This window comes from Buceros rhinoceros, unplaced genomic scaffold (assembly GCF_000710305.1).
Source record: "Buceros rhinoceros silvestris isolate BGI_N320 unplaced genomic scaffold, ASM71030v1 scaffold31947, whole genome shotgun sequence".
Lineage (NCBI taxonomy): Eukaryota > Metazoa > Chordata > Aves > Bucerotiformes > Bucerotidae > Buceros > Buceros rhinoceros.
Genome location: NW_010423361.1, coordinates 7895 through 25702, shown reverse-complemented (window position 1 = coordinate 25702; position 17808 = coordinate 7895). Strand labels below are relative to the sequence as shown.

The window sequence follows — 17808 nt, the reverse complement described above, 5'->3', positions numbered from 1 at the left end:
ACATTATTGGGTCATGGCAACTGAAACCTTACCTGCAGTTAAACAGAACTGGATGCTTTTTGACCTTCTCGGTACTAGGAGGTGTTGGGCTTTCCCTATACTACTTGGTGTTTCCCATCTCTCAGCACCAAGTAATAGCTAAGGTGTTAAATGTGCCTTTTGCCTCTCCCACTCTTATCATCTGTAAAAAGCTAAAGCTGTTGGTTTCACGATGTTTGGTCTAGGCCTTAGTAAAAGGCATTGAAAATAGATGGTGTTCTGTGTATCCTCTGAAGGAATAACTGAATGTTTGCAACTCCAGAACATTGTGCTTGTGACTTCAGTTGCTCCACTTGGATCAGCAGCACAAAGTTTGCTTCACACAAACAGTGTTTCCTGTGACTGATACAAAGATGGCTTTTTCTGGGAGGGGGAAAGTACCCGGGAGTATGAGGGGGATGCATAGGCCTCGACTGAACTTGACACCTTCCTCCCTGCCTTGTGGCTATCACTGTCACATGGTAGCATCTGTTTACAGCATGCTACACTGCTTCGTCAGGAGCCGAGTGTAAGCTTCAGCTCACAAAGGTCAAACATTCTTCTTGTAGGCTTTATGATGAACTGTGTCTTAGCAAATGAGTGTTTCAATAAACAGAAAGTGTAAAATATAGGTCAATAAACAGAAAATTCCTAGCGAGAGATTACTTCAGTCTCCAATCTCCCGTTGCTAAAATGTTTTCTCCAGGCAGTTTCCAATTTTATGTGTTTGTTGCATTTTGCTTTGAAGATTTGCAAAATATCCTTTTGCAGAAATATCATTTGCAGAAATTACTTCTGGGAATGATAGAAATGTTTCTTAGAAAAAAACATTTTTGAACTATTGAACTATATTTTAAACTATTGAAGAGACTTGGATTGCAATGCATGCGCTTATGCAGTCCAATAAGTAGCAGGTAGCTAAGAAACATTGTGGCTATGGTTACAAAGCCACTTACTTTATAGCATTTGTAAAGATGCTTATCTGAAGCGTTCAACTTTTCTAATCTTTGGAAATGTTATCTTGGCACTATATGTGGTGATGGTGAGACTTCACTTACGTGCAAAAAAAAATGTAGGTAAGTCCCAGGTGAAATAAGCTATCATTGGAAGGGTACTATTGAAAAATCTTAGATATTCTTGTTGGAAGAAAACATGTGTGCTGAAATCATCAGCTGTTCTAGCAATGATTTAGAATTTGCATTTCATGTACAGAGAACTAGTGTAAATTTCCTTGCTGTATGCACTACAGTTTCCGGTAACGTTGAGGAGAGGTTAGAAGTATTTCACGGTGAGAAAACAATGCTTATTACATCTGTAAGAGGGATTCTTAAGAAAGCTTTTGGACAGGGGAGAGTTAATTTGCACTTTCAGGAAGAAAGACACTCTTATTAAGGTAGTAACAAATTTTTTTTCTTTTCCTACAGGAAGGAGTTGAAGTAAGGGTTGCCAGAATATTCAATACCTTTGGTCCTCGAATGCATATGAATGATGGTAGAGTTGTCAGTAATTTTATCCTACAAGCTCTCCAGGGAGAACCACTAACAGTAAGTAATGACCTCTCAATGATGGGAAGAACCACTTGTCTTTATATCCTAACCTCATGTGCCGTGGACGAGGATGGATTTCAGAAAACACCTCTCTACCTCCCCAAAATCTAGTCTTTCAGTATATCAAGCACAAATGTATAAAATTATAGATCCAGAGTTGTACATTGTAAAGTTGAGAAATGTAGAGAGAGAGCAAGGCTGCCAGTTGCAATCTGAGGAAGTACTTTAGCCATCCTGAACTTGAGTCTCTGTCTGTCACAACCCATTATGGGGATGCAGCGTGACAAGGCTTACAGAAGTTTTGGTACTTACTGTTTGGTACTTATTTTGGTATTTATTCTTGGTGAGGGACTTTCTCTGAACCCTTTTTGGAAGTTGGACATCTAAATGTCTATTTGTGAGCTTGGAGATCAGCCTAAATTTTCCATATATTGTTATAGTAAACTAAAGGCCTTTAGGCTACATTATGTATTAGTAAATAAAGTCAGCCAGGACTGTGGTTTTTTTACCAATGACAAACTGATGTGGTATGACCCACATCTAAACACCAAAATTTTCCTGGTGAAACAAGTTACCCCATCCAAACTGTTCGATGTGAATGGTCCTTGGCTCTTGATGATGCTCAAGCGATGTAGCAGAATTGCCTGGGAAAGAAAGAACTGCCACAGGCCAGTGCTCTGTCAAAGATGCTGCTGGTAATTTAGCAATACAGACAGTGACTGACCTATGCTCTGATCCTGTTTAGTTTACTGTTGTAAAATAACGAGGATATGTAAAATAAATGAGAAGACATCCTGAAACTGGGAGTTGGAATCTGAGATCAGTTGTGAAGTGGAAACATTTACATTTATATGATACACAACAGAAATTTCATTTAAACATTTGTTAATATTGCCTCAATTAGAAGAGTGCAGTGCCAGGAAATCACTTAATGGCTTTTGCTAAATAACTAAAAACATTGCTATCTTGAGATTGAGACACCATTCCTTCTATTGGAGGTTGTAGAATTCAGAGTTAAGCCAGGAATTCCTCTAGGAAGGAGCAGGCAATCCAGGAAGAAAAAGGATGGAAGTTCTGTAGCAACTCCCACTACTGTGATTTTTGTAGAACAAAATCTGAGACTGAACAGAGTATTGGAGAGTATAGACCAGGGAATAAGTCGTGCCCAGGCAAGATGAAGCTTAGCGTCCCGTCATAGATCTCCCCTGACTTGAATGTTTTTCAAATAATGTGCCAAAATGTGGCTACCCCCTTCAAAGCTTGGGTACTAGGTAGTCACTACCCTACTGACAGGGTGAAATCTAGAACTCTGTAAAAAACAAAATTAAAAAAGCTCAGATTGTGTATATTCTGCAAAGCAATGAACATCACATTAATAATTTTCGGAAGATTGGTCTTCTCTGGAGGCCAGCATTTGCTTGCTTGCTCTTTATCAGTGATTGTTAACTTAGGCAATTTGTTACTACTTTTTAATGTCATCAGTGATGCATCTTGGCTACTCTGTCGTTTCTAACCATTGCTAAATTTCTGGTTTAGGCTTGTGGTAATTCAGAGTAACAAGCCTGTAGTAATTCCAATGCTGTGATCACTGCATCTCCTAAAGATTTGATTTTTCCCCAGAGATTTACTACTTTTTCTCTGCAAAGCACCGTCAGTGCTCAGAGTATGGTAGCAATTGTGTGATGCTCACTGTGACTTAATGGCCAGTGTCTGCTAGAACTCACGTCATTTAATGTGTTATATATGTCAACATTAAGACTGCAGATGTCAGGGCTTAGACTTGGGTAGCTGACAAAAATAGTGAGCTCAGCTTGCTTAGTCTCAACTGACAGGAGTTTCTTCAGCACTGAAAAGGCTGATTGCCTGTTCCCCCTGATCTTACCTGGTGCGTACTGAAACGTGACCTCTTTCAATTGTGAACTGGCCTCAGAGAGCAACAGGCTTACCAAGTGACAGGTGATGGCCTGTGCACCAATTATATTGTCTTTCCTGTCCCCTAGGAAAACAAACATGCTTTCCATTCTGTCCTTTCAAAAAGCTTTTCTGTGGTAGCAGGTTGATGGTAAGTTGTGTGCATACCCAGTTAAACTTAAGTGTTTTCACTGCTTCAATATGCTACTGATAACTTCCAGAACTTAAGTATTCATATTCTAGGGACTTAAGTGGTGCGCACAATTAAACTGTAGAAAAAATGTTATTTGGTACCATTAAGTGCACTTTAAGTATGCTTTAATGTCTGTTTGAACTTAAACTTGCTTGCTCCAAAGTGCCAGCACATAACCTGAGAAAACTTTTTAATTTTTTCTCACTAAGTTTTGATACAAATCTGTACAGGTGGCTTTAGAAATTATTCTGTTTTTGCAGAAAGTAATATTTAGAGCCACACAATTTTTTTTTTCCCTCCCGACTACTTTAAACACAATGTTATTTTTCTTGACAATTTTTTTAAAGACCACTAACATTTGGTGGTCTCTTTGAAGTCAGTTGTTGTTAATAAGTGAATAAAAAATTGCTTGTCATAACCATGTCATAGTAGTCTGAGGTATGCTTTAAGTATTTGGCTGTCTTTTCTGGCTGAGTGCATGCTGTAGCCTCTTGCAGTGTTCCATGCAAGGACAAAACATCACTCTGTCCTGCATCCCTGAGAATGTTTTCTATATTCAGAGTTCTGGTTGACAAAATGCCTAAGGATATGTTTGCTGGAGACACGTCAAAAGGAAGAAGACCTTCAAAGAAATGATACTTTGCCAGAGGCTGTGCAAGAATATATATTTTCTTTTTCCTTTATTCCTGTAACATTGAGCTTGTGTCTCAGGTGTTTCTCCTTGGGATGTTTTTCTAGAATAGTGAGGAAAAGATAATTGGACTGGAGAGAACTTTATGTAACTTTTCTAATTTGTATCTGGTTTTAGGTCTATGGACCTGGAACTCAGACGAGAGCTTTCCAGTATGTCAGGTAAGCCTTATTTGTACTGTTTGACATTTACTTCACTTGATGGCTCTTTGAGCTTGGCTAACTTTTTATGCATCTGCATTTTAGTCAAATTATGTTCATTTTTAGGCAAGCTTTACTTTCAGAAGGGAAACACTGAAGTTTCTAAAAGAAACAAACATTAGTTGGTTTAAAACTTTGAATTGAGAAGTTAATGTGTTCTTCCTGTCAAGGGACATCAAGTAATAGGTAGGTGAGTTTTTAATGTTGAGCAATTTGTTCCTCCCGGCTTTTTAATGCAATACTGCCACCGTGTGTCTTTTGGAGTGCTGTGGTCAGTGTGCATGCACTGTACATGTACATGCACATGTCGTCTTCTGAGAGAAAAAAACAGATTGAGGAAGTATTGTCTTAGCTAAAATGTTCAGTGTAAGCAATGCCAGAATGTATTTTCACTAAGAAAATGAATCTGTTTCTCAAAATCTTCTGTTGTGCTAGCTACACTTCTGTGCCGGGCTTCTGGGTTGTTTTAAGCATTCTCCACTTGGAAAACGTTCTTTCCTTCTGCTCAAAGTAGTAACACCAGTGATAGACACTGTGGGAACCCCATATGTTCAAAGTAGCCACTCCTTTCCTGATTATAAGTCATAATGAACTGGATTTGGATTTGTATGTCTAGAGCAAGCTGCTAAGTTTGTTGCTATTAATCCAATATATGGGTTATTGGGTTATTCTACTTGTGGAAGGTCACACCAAAGCACTGGGTTTTAATAGACTTGGTTTAAGAATTTCTAAAAGCAAGACGATGATTCAAACAACAATCTGCAAAGCACGTGGTGGTGTTCCTCTGTATTACAACTTACTCTGTTGTGCTTGAAATGTTCCTCTACGTATGCTTGGGTACTGGAGGAAGAGGCAATGCTGGTTTTTTTAATAACTTGGTATTTACTTATATTCTTTCATATGCTCAGATGAACTATAGTCAGCGTATCCCAAAGGTAATCACGCTTTCAAACTTCTCTCCAGTTCAGTGTATCTTGCAATAGAGTCTGTGGAACAAACAGCCAAGAAAACGTGCTCACACTGAAGTATACACTGTAAATCTGATTTCAGCATTTGTCAGTGCCCGATCTGCTTTACTGAAGCTCTGAAGAGCAGCTCTCTTTCTAGACAAGAGTGTTATAGGGAAGTGGAAATTGCCTCAATCTGTTCTTTCCTTTTTATAGTGATCTTGTGAATGGGTTGGTGGCGCTGATGAACAGCAATGTGAGCAGTCCTGTCAACTTGGTGAGTGCAAGAACTCCCCTCTACTGTGTTTACCGTGCATTGGGCAACATCACGTCTGTTTTCCTCTTCATCGCTGCTGCTGATTTGTAGAAGAAATAAATGGAGCCAAAAAGCTCTTTCCATTATGAATAATGTTTTTTTACGTGTGTTTTCTTAATAAATAAAAAAAATGAAGCTGATTAAGCCCCTAGATGTTGAGATCTTGTAGTTCCAAGAACAGGATAAATTTTCTAAAGTTTTAAATTTGTTTTAGCAGAAAGATTTGTCTAATTAGAATATGAAAAAACCCCAAACAAAATATGAGTGGGATGCACAAACACAAAATACGCCAAGGAAATGATTGATGTTTGGTTTTAGTAAAAAAAGCACTCAAGGAACACTTAGCTCTGTGTAATTAGAAATCACTTCGTAGTAGCCTTGATTAGAGGAAAATCAGATAGTATTTGATGGTATAATTTTCTAACTGAGTACGGCTGCTTAGAACTTAACTTTTGTCATAAGATTTCTCTTCTGTCCCATTTGTTGTCACCTTATTCTCAGTGGTGGATAGAAGAAGGGTGTATATGCCAGGTCATTTCCATATACGCAACTTTTTGCCAAATCAGATATTCAACTTGCAGGACGGTTTTTCACTAGTTTTTCCCTTTTTACTGTGGCCATTAATTCATTTCTATGTTTCTATCCAAATGCTGATATTTTTAAACCCCCTTACATGTTTTGTCTCCAGAGAACTCAGTGTTTAAAACCGTATGTACATCAAAGCAGATGTGGTAAAGAACAGTTTTGCAACGAGGAGAGCTAGGGATGGAGGGAATTGAATCTGATGAATGTGAAAAAGCAGGAAGCTTTCAGCATTTTGTTCTGAAACGTTGATCAGGAGTTCATGGTCAAGTCAGTTTAAAAGTGAGAGATAAGAAAATTAATACTGTATATGAAAACAAGTAGCCTTTATACATATCGATATGTAAGATATAGTAAATGCAGAAACAGTTGTTTGCAGATAAATTGATTGGGTTTTGTAGTTGTGGATAAACTGAGAATTTATCATATTTCTTCATTATATCATCTGTCCTCAGCAAAGTCCTTAAATCCAGTTTTCAAACTGATAATGTGGTCGTGTGGGCTGCTGAGTGGCATATGCCGTTTCAGTGATTGAGGTGTATTTGCCTGTTCATTACAGACTGATTTTCTTGGGTACTCCCCCTATGTGCATTGAGTTACCAAGGGAAATGTAATGGAAGGCAACTTTTCTAACGAGTATGGAGCTTGTCAAAGTTACTTTTCGGCATAATGTTTAGCTTCTTCAGAGTTTATCATGACCCGTTTAGAATCATCTTATGTCTGAAAGCTAGCATCTCATAAGGTGTTTAATTGTTATTTTAATGAATATCCCTTCTAATTCTAGGGAAACCCAGAAGAACACACTATCCTAGAATTTGCCCAGTTAATTAAAAAACTTGTTGGTGAGTATGACAAGTAATTCTTAGTAAAGCTTATGAAGTACTTAGTGTCATTAGATAACTATTACTTGATTAGTGTGTGTAATATATGGGTAATTTAATTGATCTTTGTATTTCTTAATAACTTTATCAAAGGCATTTAATTGGATCCTGATCATATAATGAAATATTAAGATAGTCCAGATCCTCTTAATTGTATGTAAAATATTGCGTGAACAGTAGGATGAACATAGTCTTCCTGTGTATCTGTGCAGTCTATACCCATTGTTTTGTATAAGGTTTATGCATTTTTTTAGCTTTGTTTTGACACAAAGATAATACATAAACGAAATTTTAAACACATGAAAATTTCTTGCATGACATACAGATAGTTCAGCAAGGTGGTTCTTCACAAGCTTATGCAAGCTGTTCTCCTTCAAGTACTAGTAAAAATCTCATGCTGTGGTGACAGTCTTTCTCTGCTTTTCACTATCTACCAGTGACTCTTGCAAGGTCTGTCAGCACCTATCTTGTATGTGGCTGGGCAAAAAACACTGTGGCTTCCTCTTCGTTTCTGGTCTGATACCTATAACAAATCAGAGATCTCAAGAATGGAAGCAAAGGGCTGCACTTAGTCTTCTAGTGTGGCTTCCTAATGAGATGAAACATGCTGATGCCATTAGCCAAGGAATTTAGTCCATAGATACCAGAAGTGCTCCTGAGGGGTCTGGAAAAGGCAAGTTCAAACATACAGTACAGAAGCTGATTGTGATGTTTCTAATAGAGGACTATCACCTCTAGAAAACTTCTGTGAATCCACAGATCAGCAAAGGAGGTTGAAAATCACAGCACCAAACTGATCAGGCACACAGAATAATTGTTACCTCAGTCTGTCAGTTTGTTCACAAACAACTTGATCTTTTCAGCCTGCACTGAGAGGTGATTTAGTTCTACATCCTTAAAATCCCACAGTAACATGGTGTGTAAACTGTTTGCTAGATTTGGTTAGAGAAACTGTCCTGTTTCTATGTATTGTTATGGGAAAAGGCAAGTACTATGTTTGCTATTTAAATCGGACTGGAGAGTATGGGCAGAGAGTAAGTGAAGTCCTTTTACAATGCAAAAGTGCTAACACAATCACAGAGTGATTGAGGTTGGAAGGGGCCTCTGGAGATCATACGGTGCAACCCTTCTGCTAAGGCAGAGGCATGTACAGCAAGCGGTGGCACAGGACCATGTCCAGACAGCTTTCGAGTATCTCCAAGGATGAAGGCTGTCTCATCGGGCAACCTGTGCCAGTGCTGGGTCACCTTCATAGTAAAACAGTGTTTCCTGAATTTCAGAGGGAACCTTCTGTGTTTCAGTTGTGTCCATTGCTTCTGGTGCCCAATGCTGAAAAGAGCCTGGCTCCCGCTTCTTTACTCCCCCCATCAGCTATTTATACACATGCGTAAGATTCCACTGAGTCTTCTGTTCTCCAGGCTGAACAGTCCCAGCTCTCTCAGCCTATCCTCGTAGAGGAGATGCTTCAGTCCCTTCATCATCTCAGTAGGTTTTCACTATACTCTTTCAGTATGTCTCTTCTATGTCCAGCATGTCTCTTGTACTAGAGAGCTCAGAACTGGACCCAGCACTACAGATTTATCTCACCAGTGTTGTGCAGGGAGGGGCAAGATCAACTCCCTTGCCCTGGCAGCACTTCTCCTACTGCAGCCCAGGATACCATATGCCTTCTCTGTGGAAAGGGTGCATAGCTGGCTTACGCTCAACTTGGTGTCCACCAGGACCCTCAAGTCCTTTCCTGCCAAGTTGCTTTCCAGCTGGTTGGCCCCTAGCATGTATTGGTGCCTTGGGGTTGTTCCTCCCCAGGTGCAGACCTTTGCACTTCTCCTTGTTGAATTCTATGAAGTTCCTGTCAGCCCTTTTCTCCAGCCGCCTTTCTTGAGTTTCTTTCTGGGTGGCAACGCAACTCTCTGGTGTATCAGTAGCTCAATATTGACCCCTGGGGTATGCCACTAGTTACTGGCCTCCATCTACACTTCATACCACTTGTGGCTTGTGGCCAAGAAGGCTAATGGTATCCTAGCGTGCATTAAGAAGAATGTGGCCAGCAGGTCGCGGGAGGTTATCTTCCTTCTCCACTTTGCCCTGGTGAGGACACGTGTCGAGTGCTGTGTCCAGTTCTGGGCTCCCCAGTTCAAGAGAGACAGGGAACTACTGGAGAGAGTCCAGTGGAGGGCTACAAAGGTCATGAGGTGACCGGAGCATCTCTTACGAGGAAAGACTGAGTGGCCTGGGTCTGTTTAGCCTAGAGGAGAGAAGACTCGGAGGGAATCTTATCAGTACTTATAAAAAAGGTCAGGTGTCAAGATGATGGGACCAGACTCTTTTCAGTAGTGTCCACCAAGAGGACAAAGGGCAGTGGGCTCAAACAGGGACACAGGAAGTTCCATCTAAACATGAGGAAAAACTTCTTTACTTTAAGGTTTACAAAGCACTGGAACAGGCTGCCCAGAGAGGTTGTGGAGTCTTCTTCTCTGGAGATACTTAAAACCTGCCTGGTTGCAATTCTGCGTAGACTGATCTAGGTGAACCCGCTTTAGCAGGGAAGTTGGTCTAGATGATCTCCAGAGGTACTGTTCTGTGATTCTGTGATCACCACCCCCTGGGCCCAGCCACGCAGCCAGTTTTCACTCCACCTCCCTGTCTGCTCATCCAGCCCTCAATAGGGATGTTATGGGAGATGGTGTCAAAAGCCTCTCTGAAGTCAAGGTGAATGATATCCATTGCTCTGCCCTTGGCTACTGAAACAGTCATTTCCTTGTAGAAGGTTGTTAGACTGGTCAAGCATAACTTCCTTTTTGTGAATCCATGCTGACAGCTTTGTGAAATGCTTTATGAATCCCTGTTGCTGTGGGACAGCCGGTTCACCCGGCTGTTGCATGCAGTGCAGTTGTGTCCGAGGAAAGCATTTTGGTAGTAGAATTATGAATCAGAAATCTGCAGAAAGACTTTGCTCCAGTAAGTAGGAAAGATGTACATGCAAATCGTAGTGAATTGCAGATGTTAATATACAGTCTCTTGTTTTATAGGCAGTGGGAGTGAAATCCAGTTTCTCTCAGAAGCGCAGGATGATCCTCAGAAGAGAAAACCTGACATCAGAAAAGCCAAGTTATTGCTTGGCTGGGAGCCTGTGGTACGTCCAGCTGTATTACTGTTGTTGTGTGCAAAAGAGGGGGGCTGGGGAGGGGGAACCACGTGATAACAATATGTTTCAGTTATCAGAATATCTGCTTAACGCAATCTCCAGGACAGTTGTATAAAAGGCTGTCTCTCATATGTGGTCCTAGCTCACTGTTCGAGAATTGCTGGGTAAGACTGTATGACCTGTACCATGCAGAAGAGCATTTGTAATAGACTTAAGTAGAAAAAAACATTTTTAGGATAGGCATTTTAACTTTTTCACATGTCAGAGCATAAGACTCCAGGGAAAAGTGTTTAGTCTTTCTGTGTTCTTGTCTACAAAGGAGCGTTTAAATACAGGCATAGAATTACAGTTGTTCGTATAGAATTTAAGAATATCAAATGCGATACTGAACGATAATTTGTATCCATTTTTCTGTGTATCAGTGGAGCACTGAAGAAATAAAAAGTAAAAAAACCCCACCACCTTTATACCTTTCTGCGGTATATACCATTTGGTGGGATTCTGCATAAGAGGATCTTTAATCGTTAACAACAGAAGGGACTAAAATGTCTGTGTGCTTATCTCTCTCAATGTATTATGAATTGAAAGTAGAATTATGTAAGTCTGTTTTGACACTAAGCAGACCGATCATAACCATCTGATGAGACTGAAATTTGCTAGGGTTTTTTTGAACTTACTACGTCAGAACATATATATTTGGGGTGTAAAAGCTGTCATGCTTTAGCAGTGCAGAGATATAACCAGTATGTGGTGCTGTTAATACTTATATTGGCTGAGAATGAGACTTTCTGGCAGTCTTTTGATAGCTGTATTAAAAAAAGATACTGTTGTGAAAAGGGCAGGTGTGAACTTACAGTGATACGATTCTCTCCTTGCTTTTGGGAACAGGTCCCCTTGGAAGAAGGTTTGAATAAAGCAATTCATTACTTCCGTAAAGAACTTGAGTATCAGGCAAACAATCAGTATATTCCCAAACCAAAACCTGCAAGGATGAAAAAAGGAAGAACAAGACATAACTGAAGACTAATAGTTGGACAGGAAATTCCCTGCTTGACATTTGATGGATGTAATTTTTCTTTCTTCTTGTTTTTTTTGAGAGAGACTTTGAAACAGGTGTCATGAAGAACAAACTGGAATTTCATTCTGAAGCTTGCTTTAAAGAAGTGGATGTGCCTAAAAGTAACAAACAAATATTCCCCTTCCCCTGCAAATCTTGCCTTGCACTTTTTAAATCTGTCTTTTTATGTAAAATAGAGTAGAAGCATCTTTTAGTATCTTCAAGTTTTATATCTTGCTGTGAGATCATTTTGTTGTGACTGTCCTTGACAGTTTTATTTACTGGTTTCTTTGTGAAGCTGATGATAAACACATATGGGATGGAAAATGCCAATTTATTTATAAAATGGGTACTATAAAATATGAGAAGTTCTACTATGCATAAGAAAAAAGTAGTGGTATTGTCAGGTGAGAGACACCGACATCTAAGTATAGAGAAGTTTAAGAGAATTCTGTATGAGAGCTTTTATGTATTCTTTAAAGAAGAGATTTTTTCAAAGGTTTAGTTTTAGTTGTACACTTGAATTTGAGATATTTTCATTGATAACCATGGATAAGGATATTTTGAATCACTACTGTGTTGTGCGTACTCTGGGAATAAAGTTAATGTATTATTGGTTACAGTGGTTGAATATGCTATTTTAATAAAATATTGAAACTTCTATTTACTAGTTTCACTGTGGGCACTTCTGTGGCGTTACACATCTGTGCATTTGTCGTATATTAATCAGAAAGTAACAGTCTGTAAATAATTGCTCAAAGTTAATAACATCGGGTTTTCTTTGCTTGTATCTTAACAGAGGTATAGGAAGGGCTGCAGGATGTCTCTTGAAATAGACGGGACAAAAACACGACTTACTCCATTTTGGGTGGTTGATAGTGATGCAGGAGTATAAGATTTTCTTTGAACTGCAGTCTAACTTCAGCCTCCCTAACAGAGGAAATGTTTCTATTTTAAGCAGCTATTGAATTGCAAGTAAATACTTTGAACTTTGATAACTATGCCTGTCATCTTAACCAAAAAAAACCCCAAACAGAATTCCAATTCCCCTTATTTTTGATAGCTCCCATTTATTTTTAATACTGAAGACTGGATACCTAGGAGGTGAGATTGGCAGAGTTTTTAAAAGGTTTTTGCACTTAGTGCCACTCAAAATTGAAAATCCTAAATCTTATCAAGCAAAGTGACTTGACTTTATCTCATTAAACCTTAATATTTTATTAGCTTTCAAGCATCTTTACGTTGATAGTCAAAGTGGGAGTTGCCTGTAGTGATGACTTGATGCCCAGACCTGGGGAGGGCTCCAGGAGTAGTGTGGTATTTCGGTCCCCTTGTCTGAGCATGTCATCTGCCAGAGCCTCCTGGTGCTTGCAAGGCTTAGAAGTCCCATCCAGTCTGTCCAGTAAAGTTCCCTGGGACTTTAGCAATGAAGGGGCTGCTAAGTTCTTTTATGTGCCCTGCCTGACCTGAGTCTGCAGTGATCCTTATAAGACAAAATAGTTTGTCCTGACTCACATGTGCAGGTTTTCTTCCAGTGGAAATCTGCCATGCAGCTATGATGAGGAGCCAGAGAGCATTTTCCTGTCTTGACTCAAAGGTAGAACTTGGGTGTTAAACATTGCCTCCATCTTTTCACAGCTGAGCAGCTTGAGGTCTGTTTTGTGTTTGAAGCCTTTTCCTAGGTGCTTGATCGGAGCGTTTATTCCACATTAAATTGCCTGAAAAGTACACTGTGGTGTGCGTGCTCCAAATGTGCCTGTAACTTGTCATCACTGATAGACTCACAATGCACAGCCTCTCCCTATACTTGGAACCACAGCTGGATGTATGGGAATGTAGTGCCCATTCCTCTAATAGCTCTGTGGTGAGAACTCTTACTCAGCATAGTGGTTTTAACCCTTAAACTCTAGATTATATTTGGGGAAAGGTGCTCCTTTTATATTTTGCTCCTCTTGCAGATGTGCCATAGGATGCCAAAGCATCTGTGAAGCGGTGGCACACAAGGGTGCATCCCTGATCCAGCATTTAGAGCAGCCATTGAGAATAAATGGGAGCTGTGGGTACCAGCTCTTACTTCCAGGGCTGTTTTTCATTTAATCCAGTGACTTCTGTGCAAAATACATAAACTGTTCTGGAACAACCATGCTTCTGGAGACTAGCACAAAATGTGCATTTTCAAAAAATATATATATATCCCTCAGGAAGTTTGAACGTTTGGATACTACAGATAGGAATTTAAAAGCTTTTTAGGTTGCTTCACAGCCTGACTTCCTTGATAGAAGGAACAAATTGGAGAGAGGGCAAATGGCTGGTACGAGTACAACCCATCTGTGAGTATGTGGTGTGCCTCCCGCTGTGCCGGAGCGACATGCCGTATTGATCTGTTACTTTCCTTGTACTGTTCCTAGCTTTTGCTTCAGAGACTCCTGTTTGAGTTTCCTGTATTCTTTCTAAATAGCCTCTTCCAGAAACAGCAGCTGAGGCAGCTGTTGCCCTTTGTGTTTGAAGCTGGTGACTGGCCTTCTAGCAGATCTGAAAGGCATCAGTTGCGGGTGTTAAAACAGAGTCTGTGCTGGTGCTTAAGTCTGAAGATCTGGGGTAATTTCAAGATTTGACTGGTCTGAACTGAGTCTTTGAGAAGGCAGATCAGGGTTTGCAAGTTGGTGCTCTCTGCTCCCATCTGGGGTTACACATCTCAGTAGGAGAAAAAGGCATCAAGAGGGAACCACAGGTGAGAAACAGCTGCTGCCCTCCGCTTTTGATGGAGGGTGGTGGATTGCAGCACTGAAGGCTTGGAAACATAGGACTTGGGAGTACACGAAGCTGAGACATGTTCTTATTTCCACGCCTGAACATGCTGTATTGTAATTCTTTTTTCAGGAAATTTGAGAACTGGGATTTTCTGCTGTCACCTGGTCAGATAAGCAAAGTAAAAGTAGCATGACCAGACTTGAGGTGCCTGTTTAATCACAGTGATTTGCATGAACAGGCAGCTCAGCTGGTGTCAGATGCAAGTCCTCCTCTCTCAGTAGGGAATATGCAATGTGGCAAAGGTCCGCGGTGAAGTAGCCAGCTTGGTGCTGGCCAAGTGAGATCAGCCTTCTAGTAGGAAAGGTGTGCAAGGCCTTGCTGTGGATTCCTTGAACCTTGCAAGAAGGACCACTCTTGCTGCTGGAAGTTATCTCAGTGTGAGGTCCACAGTTGGATTTTATTATTGTTTTTTTAAACATGAGGTACTTTTGCTTTATTTCTCTATGTAGGCTGCTCAGAAGCAGTGAGAACCACACTGCTGGTCTACAGATAGGCTGCAGTGGGCTTGCAGGCCTAGTTTATTTTAAGTAGTTCCATGAACACATAGCCTAGAGACGTCTCATGTCTAGGTTAGATTTTTTGCCACATGGGAAAAATATGATCTGACAGTCTTCCTGTGTCTAGGGTGCAGCATCTCTTAACTTGTATATAGGCTCTGGCAGGTTTAGTAGCCAGTGAGCTCACCAGCCTCTGGGCATTTACAAATGTCTCTCAGTCGTCTGTTTCAATAAGTTTTTAGAGGTATAATTTATTTGAAAAAACTTTCACTTCTCTCAGAGTTGGAATGAGTTTCCAAGTTGAGACAGAGACAAAGGAGTGGGGGAGACAAAAACACGATTGTATAAGTTTGTTAGGCTTAGATAACAGGCTGCAGAGGGCTAAAGAGAGCTGTGATCAGTGTGATGGATTGAGCTAGTCCGCAGGCTTTTATTAGTATTGAGTTTAATGCTACCTGAGGCCAAGAAGTCCTCGAAGGTCGTTAGAGGGTGATCAGAGGCAGCCTGTTCACAGGAAGAAGACTTCCCTTGTTAATAGCAAGGGAAATGTGTACTCAGCATTGCTGGCCCTAACATCCATACATCCCCTCCCTGAGATCAGTGGGAGTGTAGCCACCACAAATCCGTAGTTGCTCTGTTGTGAACGCTTCCCTGAGCTCGGATCACAAATGGCAGAAGAAGGGAATGCCTTATTTGCAGCTCTGACTCCTTAGAGCTGCCAGGAACAGCAGTAATAGCTCTGGAGAAAAGCAGGGCTTCTTTTGCATGGCAAGGAGTTCTTGAACGTGGTTCCATTCCAGTGGGGAAGTTTTGCTGAAATAACAATTTCATATTTCTTGCAAAAAAACAGGCTCTGGCTCTCTATTCCTTTTCCCAATCCCTTTCCTTCTCTCACTTGCCTATTCCATTAAATAGCAAATGTGGCAACAACTTTTTGTTTTGTTGCCATTTACAACCTGGAACAAACAACAATGGGTTCACTCTTGCTGTTTTAACGTGGTTTCTGACATACCCTTCAGCAAGGAGGGGGATCTCTGAATGCCTTGGTCCGTGCCATGGCTAAAGCAGCTGGAAGGTCAGCCAGGGGGAACTATGGAGTGGCCTTAAGTACTGCCATCTGGGCTCTGTCCACCCCACTGCAGAGAAAGCTCCAATTTTGGGCAAGGAACATCTTCCACCTGGGAAGCAGTCCTGAGGTAAAAGTGCCCAATCCCCCATCCCCAATGTGTGTGTGTTACAAGTAGGAACTTAAAGGGATGAAGGACCAAAATAAAGAAGAAAATAAATACATATTTCAGACTGCTGATGGAAGACACTGGATCTGCAGAGAGACATCTCTGTCTAGACTTGGGGGAGTATATGAGAGTGGCTGTGGGGGCATAGCAGTGTCACTTCTGTGCTTTGACATGGAAGGGTTACCTTAGAGGTATTATCAGCAAAGGATTCAGGACTGCACTACCAGTCTCACTGAGAGACTTGCCTGGATGACACCTGCGAACTGGGGGACATGGCAGCACCAGGTCTTGAAATATAAAGGGCTGGCCTGTGGCCAAACTGTTCCTGTTCTGTAGGGAGCCATGGTGGACAATGGCTGCTCTTCCGTCGTGGTGGAGAGGTTATGTGATGTCAAAGCCAGGATGGCTGGGGATTATAACATATTCTGCAGATCAGAATAGCAAGGCTGGGGGGCAGTGCATGGTTTTGCCTGTATTTTGGGGCAGAAATAGTCAAATGAAATTAACTTTGTTAATGTAGCTAACTTTGAAGCACTCTGCATATTTGACAGGTTGGTTTTTTTAGTAGTTTTCCTTCTTTTACCCAAACCTGTGATGGCTCATAGCTGCTTGCATTCTTTGTAGCTTATTTCATGTACTTTTGCGTTACTGCAACTGCTGCACTTCAAATAAGGTGAACCCCTCTGCAAGAAGGAAGGTGCCCTCTCCTCTGAACTATTGCTTTGTGGTGGGTTGACCCCAGACATCAGCTAAGCACCCACACAGCCACTCACTCCCCACTCCAGAGCAAAAGTGAACAAGCTTGAGGGCCGAGATAAGAGCAGTTTAATAATGGAAGGAATGAAGGTAAAAGAAAAAGGGAGGCAAAGGCCACTGACCCGCAGACTGATGTCCAGCCACTCTCTGAGCAATGGCTACCCTGGAAGACAAAACCACAAAACCCCCACTTGTTCCTCTTCCCAGCTTTTATTCCTGAGCAAGATCTTATATGGTATGGAATTGATCAGTTAAGGTCAGCATTCACACCTGTGTCCCCTCCCAACATCTCATCCACCCCTAGCCTACCTGCTGGGGGACACTGGGGGAAACGGAGAAGGCCTTGATGCGCCGCAGGCACTACTCAGCAGTAACTAAAACGTGCTGCCAACACTGGTTTCATCACAAATCCAAAACGTAGCACCATACCTGTTATTGTGAAGAAAGTTAACTCTACCCCAGCCAGTACATGGTAGGAAACTTCAGCATGCAGCGCAAAGTATTGAAAAATAAGAGAGAGATTGTAGTCTTTGTTGTGAGCCTGCAAGGCAGAGAAGGCTGCTGGACTGAGTCAGCCTGCAGGAATGGACACAGTTTACCATGGCCGGGGAGGGGATGGTATTTACAGCATCGTTTGGGGGGTTTTTTTATTCCTCCTTATTCAGCAGGTCTGAATTCCCAGTTCTTGTAAATTCTGGGAAATGATGGAAATTATCAACATGGTTTGAACATTGCCAAATTCAGGGCATTTTTTTGATAGGACACAAAATGGAAATATCCTTCTAGGAATAGGTGTTCTCCAACTGTGCAAGAGAGTGTGCGCTCAACTCAGCATATGATTATTCCGTCTTTGGAATAAAGGGTCTTCTACCAAGGAAACACACCAGTTTAAACCAATTAACCTGGCAAGAATTCTGCTAAGAGGATGTGTTTGGCTAGTGCGTATCTGTGCATGCAGAGAAGTGACTAACATGTTTGTTCAGTTTGGTTCCCTCCACAAAAAGCTGTTTCCCCAGAAGCA

The 17808-nt window shown here is 41.1% G+C and overlaps 1 protein-coding gene across 1 annotated transcript in view; it reads left to right on the top strand.

Annotated features, from left to right (window-relative positions):
- Window positions 1–12155, top strand: part of UXS1 (UDP-glucuronate decarboxylase 1) — a gene marked incomplete at its 5' end in the record, with an annotated part of 47325 nt that extends 35170 nt beyond the window's left edge. Inside the window, 6 exons of the mRNA XM_010140398.1 lie at window positions 1443–1562; window positions 4478–4521; window positions 5724–5784; window positions 7190–7247; window positions 10316–10419; window positions 11320–12155. Coding sequence (XP_010138700.1) covers window positions 1443–1562; window positions 4478–4521; window positions 5724–5784; window positions 7190–7247; window positions 10316–10419; window positions 11320–11451 — 519 coding nt within the window. The remainder of the gene's footprint in view (window positions 1–1442; window positions 1563–4477; window positions 4522–5723; window positions 5785–7189; window positions 7248–10315; window positions 10420–11319) is intronic.
- Between the last annotated feature and the right edge of the window lie 5653 nt (window positions 12156–17808).